The 7,474-nt window shown below is 49.7% G+C and overlaps 1 protein-coding gene across 2 annotated transcripts; it reads right to left on the bottom strand.

The window, feature by feature from the left end:
- Positions 1 to 667: 667 nt before the first annotated feature.
- On the bottom strand, positions 668 to 6,648 carry LOC141564628 (T-cell-interacting, activating receptor on myeloid cells protein 1-like). 2 transcript variants are annotated; one of them, XM_074307328.1, is made up of 9 exons: positions 6,571 to 6,648; positions 6,323 to 6,358; positions 4,653 to 4,952; positions 3,027 to 3,314; positions 2,737 to 2,766; positions 2,521 to 2,610; positions 2,306 to 2,333; positions 2,100 to 2,176; positions 668 to 1,998 (listed from the first exon to the last, which is right to left on the bottom strand). In XM_074307328.1, the coding sequence occupies exons 1-9, from the start codon at positions 6,602 to 6,604 to the stop codon at positions 1,841 to 1,843; spliced, it is 1,041 nt and encodes a 346-aa protein (XP_074163429.1). In that variant the 5' UTR covers positions 6,605 to 6,648; the 3' UTR covers positions 668 to 1,840. The 2 variants fall into 2 exon arrangements, with proteins under 2 accessions (XP_074163429.1, XP_074163428.1); XM_074307327.1 differs by lacking the exons at positions 6,323 to 6,358; positions 6,571 to 6,648 and having other exon boundaries at positions 4,653 to 5,456.
- Positions 6,649 to 7,474: the final 826 nt, after the last annotated feature.

The following is a 7,474-nucleotide window of genomic DNA, read 5'->3' as shown; positions in this document are numbered from 1 at the left end:
CTCCAGGTCACACCCTCTAACCACAGGTGACTCACCAGACTATCCTGAGCTCTCTTCTCTTCACCTTCTATACCATATCACTCGATGACTCATCTGCTCGCAAGGATTTGGTTGCCATCTGACAGATCTACCTTTCCTACCCCAGTCTCTCTGCTAACCTCAAATCTCCTATCTCTAATTAGATGTGCAGTAGACGTCTTAAACTCATTATGACCAAGCAGCTCTCATTATCTTTCTCCAAAAACCTCCCCTTCTTTCTCACTTCTCTGTGACTGTAGAGGGCATCACCATCATCACAGACCCTGGATTCACAATGGAGGACTCATCCTAGATTCCTCACGATCTTACACTCTCCCCATATCTAATACTGTGACAAGACCTGTCAATTGAACCTTTGTAGTGCCTATCAAATGTGATTTTTTCTTTCCTTTGACACTTCTAGCACCCTAGGGCAGACCATCATCATCTCATATCTGGACTATTGCAGTAGTGGCTGCCTGCCTCAGGAATCTTCCCCTGCAATCCATCCCCCACTCAAGTGACAGTCCTAAAACACAAGTTCCTAAGTCCCATGGACAAAACATGTCACTCCCCCAACACATCCATTAAATTCCAAACACTTTCTGTGTCTTTATATAGAAGTGTTCATTTATTGGTCTTAGTTAAATTCGGTATTTAAAAAAGAAAAACATCGATGATGACTAAGAAAAATAGGGAAGGACACTCAGTTTTGAAGAATCTGGAAAGGTCACCTATAAGGGGATATACTTGGAGAGACTCCAAGAAACCCCATTCCAAGAGTGGGAAGGCAGTGGAGAAGGGCTTAGATATGGAAGATCAGCTCTTAGTTTTGAGGAACGGACTGGTCAGTTTGTTTGGAATGGAGAGAGAGTGAGTCTAGAAAGCCAGGCTGGAGTTAGCCAGTGTAAGGCTTTAAATGCCCAACTGGAGAAGTTATATTTGATTCCAAAAATAAGAGGGAAACATAAAAGCCTCCTGGACAGAATATCAACTAGGTCATACATGAGCTTTAGGAAATTTCACTTCACAGCTTTCTGGAGGATGGATTGGAAAGGAGAGAAGACAGACCCATAAACCTCAATTAATAGACTATTGAAATAGTTGAGGAGAGAGGTGACAAAGGCCTGGAAAAGTGACAATGTGAGCAAAGAAAGGGGACTAGATGAGCAAGATGGGAGGATTGAAAAGAACTGGCAAAGGACTGTGAATCAGCAGAAAGAGAATTTAAGGATAACTTCAAAGTTGTGACCCTGGTGACCACAAGACTATTGGTGCCTTTAATAGAAAGTGGGAAGTTTGTAAAAGGAAAGGGTTGTAGAGGTTTGGAGAGGGAAAAAGCAAAAAAGTTCTACTTAGAACAGTAGAGTTGGAAAAGCCTGTAGGGCATCCAAATGGAAATTTTTGATCAGCTACTAGTGATGTGGGTCTAGAGCTCAGAGGAGAGACTAGGGCCTCTATTCTAGATTATGGTGATGAAGCCCAGAGGAAGTGATGAAATCATCAGAAGTGTGTGGGAAGAGAAAACCCAAACAGAACCCAAGAAGTATCCATATTGAGGAAAGAGAACATGGATGATTATCTAGCAAAGGATCGAAAGGAAAAACACAGAACAAGAAGTTCTTGTTCATCATTGCAGAGTAGCATACATTGTTGGATCAGGACACATCTTCCCAGGGGCTTTCCGCTGTTCCTTCAGGGCTTCTGGATTCAACTGGACATAGGTCAGTCCCTCAGGGTCTTCAGTCTCAGGAACCTAAATCAGGAGTGATTAGCCAGTATCAGTCAAAGGAAGAAAGAAAAAAAAATGATGGGTATTTACTCAGAAGTGGATGAAACCAAAGATCAAAGGCTGAGGTGGAGGGGAGTGGAATGGGAGAGATGAGGCTGAGACCCAGGAGGAGACAGGGTCCCCTCCCAAAGGGAGATGAGAATAACTCACAGATGTTCTCGAGTGTCTGCATTTGGCAACCCGGGCATCTGGATTGGAGAGAAGGCTCTGTCAGTTGGGGACTCTGAGATCAGGCCTTCCCAAGGACATAGCCAGGATCCCTGCCCTGCCACCTGCCTCAGTCACTTACACTCAGTCTCATCTTGGGGAGCTCCAGATTTAGAAGAGAAGCAGACAAGCCAAGTACAACTGAGGCATCTTGGGAATCTATGAGGAGAAAAGAGGACTGGGTCATCCTGGGAGTATCACTCATCCTTTTCTCCCCAATAGAATCATAGAAGATCTAAGATCACACTAGACAAAGGAGGCAAGGGAAGATGAGCCGAAGCTCCCTACCTTCTGGAGGTCTCTCCATGTGAAATCACTGATGAGAGAGAAAGAGGGAGACCTGGGTCCGTCACCAGCCTGTGATTTAGAGCTGGAAGGCACCTTACAGTTGACTTCAGGTTGGCCCCCACTTTCACAGCTGAAGAAACTGAGGTCCCAGTGGTCCCCATGCTACTGAATCCCTCGACTCCCTAGAGTTTCACTCCTTTTCTCCCCAAACTCACCATTCTGAGTGTGGCAATGACTCCTAAAGGTAAAGAAGAGGAAGAGGATAGAAGCACAGCTGAGGGCAGTGATGAGGATGGTTTTGTTTTCTGTAATTGGAGGAGGAGAAAAGTAAAAACAGTCATCAGGCTCTGCTGACCTCTCATAAAGGATCCCTCCCTAAGCTCAGATCCAAGGGGGTTATTGACCCCTCTCCCCATCTCAAGGACCCTTACCTCTGGTGAGAAGACTTTCATTCTGCTCCTCTGGAAAATGTAATGGAAAAGGAAGATCACAGGAGTGAAGATTCGGAAAGCCAAGCCCCCCGCCCAGCTCTCAAGCATGATCCCAATGGCCCTGAAAGTCTGGGGAAAGGCAGGCTCTTCCCTTACTCTATTTCTGAGTCTCCACGTGAGAGCCAAAGGGATTCCTGGGGCTATCTGCCCAGTTCTGCGGATTAAGAGTTTAGGGAGAAGGGACAACTACAGTCATTCTTGAGCTGGACTTTCAGGCATCCGGCCCTCACCTTGTATTATAAGCTCCAGGGGATCACTGGGCGGGGCCAGGACAGGGCTCTGTCTCCCAAGGAGATAGCAGCACCTATACTTTCCAGTCTGGTTGATGTTGATGTGGATCAAGGGGAACTCTGCCCCATGCTGGCTGGGCTCACGGGTGCTCACAGGCATCTCCTCTCCATCCTTGTACAGGGCAAACTCCACACCTCGGGATGGCCCCTGACACAGGAGGGTCACATTGTCCCCCGAGGTTACCTTGGAACTGGGCCGGGCTGAGAGAGAGGGCTTGGGAAGGCTGTCTGCGGGGGCAAGCAGAGACCAGAGCCCTCCAAGTCTCAAAGGAGTTAGGGGGCCTCGGGGAGATTCCCCTGGCCACTCCTTTTATTCCCAGCCTCTCTGCCTTTCCTGCCTCACTGGGAACTTAACTTTTAAAAAAAATAGGTTTTTTTATCTTCTATTACACTACTGGAGTTCACCCCCTACTCCAACCCTGCAGTGTCAGAGGCAAAAGTGCCTCCACGGCCCCATCCCCCACTCTGAGTTCCCAGGGATCAATCAGAAAGGCCTCAGTGGCAGGATCTGGGGGTGTCCTCTGCCAAGGCAGCAGCAAGGCTCTGTGGCTGACCTCCCTTGTGGGCAGGCGCCACCTCAGTGCCACAGGGTTGGAGAGATTCCTGGAGGAACAACGCCCACCTTGCTCATTCTCAGGGAGTGAAGTTTGCTCTGCCTCCATCCTCACTCCTTCCCATTGGCCAGGGCGGCTCCCCCACTTTCCTGCGTGGGGCTCATAGGGGCCCCTCACACCGACCTCTCCAAAACTATTCTTTGGAAGAAGGGACCCCTAAACTCTAAAACTCCTTGAAGGAGAGATGCTCCTTGGCCTCTGCCTCAGTGAGGGAAACAAAATAAACAGCTTCATTCTGTTATCTAGATGGGGTTGGTTCAGTCCTGAGCTAAAAGAATTCCAACCCTATTCAATTAAAAAAACTCATTCAATTCTACTCAAATTCCAGCTCAAGCTGAAACCCAGGGAGTATCTGAGCCAACCTGGGACTCCACCCATAGCCCCCTTCAGCTTGTAGCCAAAGCTCGGATTATAAAAGAGCCAATCTAAAATCCTCTCTTTGCAGAGCTTCTAAAGATGCCATTCTATGCCAAGGAAGCCCCTCTGTCCGCTGGAATAATATTCTTTTCCAGTGCCATCCTCTCTTTACCCTCACCTATTTCCCTAACCAGACTTTATGCCTCTGTCAAGATTTCTAACCTTACTTCCAATCCCCATAATAAACCTTTTATCAATCTAGGTTTTCGGGTCTGTAAATTCTTTTACAGAGAACTTCTGCACCGCCAGAAAGGAGTCCCCAAAACTCCCTACTCTTGCGCCGAATCCCAAAGGGGTGCTGGGGAGCCAAACCTCTCCATTTGGTTCCCTGAACCCTGAACCTGCCACTAGACCTTATCATTTAACCCCCTGACCACCAGAAACCCTAATCTCATTTGGTTCCCTAAATCTAGATCTTATCATTTGGTTCCCTATGAAAGGGAACCCCAAAACCCAAACCTCATCACTTTGACCCTCTCCCCCCAAGAATCCAGAGCCTACTCTTGTGCCCAGTCCTGCACCTGCTCTCTCTCACCTGTCACCCAGATCTCCAGGGTCTCACTGGATTCCAATGTGACATTTGAGTCTGTAGTCTCGTAATAATTGCAGCTGTAGTTCCCAGAGTCCTGGACATTCAGACACTTCAGGGAGAAGTTGGCTTGAGAAAATTGTAGCTCCTTCTTCTCTAAGGGCTTTGGCCCCCCCACCTTCAGCAGACTGAAGGTCACCAGCCAGTCATATAACCCTGGCGGCCTCCTGCACCAGAAGATCACCTCCCCCCCAGGTTTCACCACAGGATGTGGATGGGCTGAGAGGGACACCCTGGAAGGAGATCCTGGGAGAGAGTGTTTGAGAAAGAAAGAAGAGAGAGAAAGAGACATGGAAGGAGAAACAATGAGAGGACAGGAAGTAAGAGGTGAAAAGAACAAGAGGGGGAGACGGAGTGTTTTAATAAAGGAAAAGCAGAGTCTAACGTCGTTGGGTAAAAGAATACGTGGATTGGAGGAAGGTTGGGAAGGCATAAAAAGGTTGGAAAGCTTGGGGGAAGGCTGCGCATGAAGAGCTTTGGATGCCAAGCAGAATTTTCCTGATTTTGGAGGTGATGGGAGCCACTGGAGTACATCAAGGAACATGGTCAGATTACTTTGGCGGCTGAGTCATGGATGGGAGGGAGGAGAGCCTTGAGGCAGACAGACAAGGAAACTAGAATACAAGGAAAGCAGGAAACAAAAGCCCCCTGGGATGCACCATGTAGAGCCAAAAGGCATCTCCAAGGTCATCCAAGCCAGTCCCCTTATTTTGCAAATGAAGACATCTACCCAAGGTCATACCAATGGTAAAAGACAAAAGGGGGCTGGAAACTGAGGATCCCTAACTCCAAATTCCTTGTTCTTCCCACAGTACCACTTTGTGTCTCTTCCCCAGCAAAGGCTGAGCTGGAGGGAGGACAAGATTTCTCCTGTTAGGAAAAGGACTCAGTGGAAAGGTTTGCTGTCCCCAGTAGAGGCCATGAGTTTGCAAGGAAAGAGGAATTCTTCCTGAGTTCATGTGGACTAAAGGGGAGAAGCAATCTCCTTTCTCCCATAGCATTAAAGAGATGAGGAACATGAGGACCCCAGAATCCACAGAGGTGGGTATTGGGACTTAGGACAAAGGATCTAGTAATAAGCCACAAAGCCTCAGGAGATCAGGGTTGAGGGCTAAATCAAAGGCAAGCAGTCTCTTGGTGGCCAGCCCTGGCCCATGGGCCCAGCCGAGAAAGCCCTTCGCCCTCACACGACCCAGGCCCAGTACAGATTGTCGGGTCCTTTGGCCCGTGGGCGCTGCCCTAAGTCCCTCATAGCAAAGACTCTCTTTCTCCCAAGGGAGGAATCAGTTTCTTGCTTCAGACTTTGTCTGCTCTGCCATCTCCAGCCTTCAGCAGCTGCAATCTCCTATTCCCTAGGGGCCCCTGGGGCCAGGGCCACACCTTGTCCCAAGAGACCTCCCAAGAGAAGGGCCTGGCACAGAGGGAGGTCTAAGGGGGCGGTCTGGGAGAGAAGCTGAGCCTGGGATTGCTCTCTCCTCATGGACTCCTTCAGCCCTGGCTCCCCAGACTTCTCCCAGAATCACTCCATCCGTTCACCCCACATACCTCTGTCCTGCCACCCTGCTTGCTCTGAGGCCGAGCTGGGAGACAGAGGAAGTTCAAGGAGAAGCACTTACCCGTCTGTGCCTTTGTCCCCTGGACCAGACCTAGCCCTAGAAGAGAAGGTCCGATTGCCGGAGTCTTGCCCTCCGGCCCACAGCTGCCCTCCATGCCTCTTCCCATCCTCCCACAGGGCCAGAGCTGGAGAGCTGAGCTCTGCCTGCCCAGGACGCGCTCTGGGTCTCCGTGCCCCTTTCATCCCGGAACCTGCCGACGAACCTTCTCTCACCGTCCTCCCACTGCTCAAGCTTGGGCCCAAACTTACCGAGACAGAGTAGGGGAATGGCTGGGAGCAACATGGTGGGCCCTCAGTCCAGTCCAGAGCTGCTGGCTGTAAGTGAGCAAAGATGAGGAGGCAGGAGAATTGGGGGCTGGCCCAGGATGTGGTGGTCAGAACCACTATCTCCACCCTGATACCATCCTCACTGTTTTCCACTTTAAAATAGGTAAACGAGAGAGAACCTCTCATCAAACGCTCCTTCTGTCCCGTACGGTGGGCCGAACCATTACAGAGCCAGAGGTCAGCCTTTAATCCTGCTGGTAAAGGGCCAGGGCATCAGGCACAGGCCTGGCCTTGACTGATGTCAAGAGTTCCGGAAGGAGCCAAGTCTACGAGAGCCTGCCCTAGCGTTACCCTTCCAGTATTATGTCTCCTGGAGTCCTTGAAGCTTTCATTCTCAACTTTTCTCTTCCCAAAGTCCAGCCCGGGCTGCTGCTGCTGATCCCCCTGGAGCCATCTACCCAACCGCAGGGACTGCGTCCTCCACAAAGCACCCATTGTTATCTTCCCTGGGCCCTCACACCACGGAGCAATTTTCCCAATATTGAACATCTATTTTTCCTATCTCCCGTTTGTCCACAGCTGTTGCCATGTTGTCTTCCCCAACTGGACCATGAGGTCTTTGAGAGCAGAGACTGTCTCTATCTCCACTGCCTGGCACTCAATAGGTGCTTAATAAATGCTTATTGCCCGTTTTTCTCACTTCCTGCCCACAAACACAGCCACAATCTTAGTCCGGACCATTATCACTTCGGGCTGTTGCAATGACCTCCTAGCGCTGTCTCCCTCTCCTGTCCTGCTCCACAGAGTCACTGAAATTAGGTCCCTAAATCAAAGCTCCAACAATGTCACTGCCCTTACTCAAAAAGCTTTGCTACTTCCCTAGTTC

This window comes from Sminthopsis crassicaudata, chromosome 3 (assembly GCF_048593235.1).
Source record: "Sminthopsis crassicaudata isolate SCR6 chromosome 3, ASM4859323v1, whole genome shotgun sequence".
Lineage (NCBI taxonomy): Eukaryota > Metazoa > Chordata > Mammalia > Dasyuromorphia > Dasyuridae > Sminthopsis > Sminthopsis crassicaudata.
Note: the sequence above shows the minus strand (reverse complement) of the source record. Positions and strands in the feature narration are given on the sequence as shown.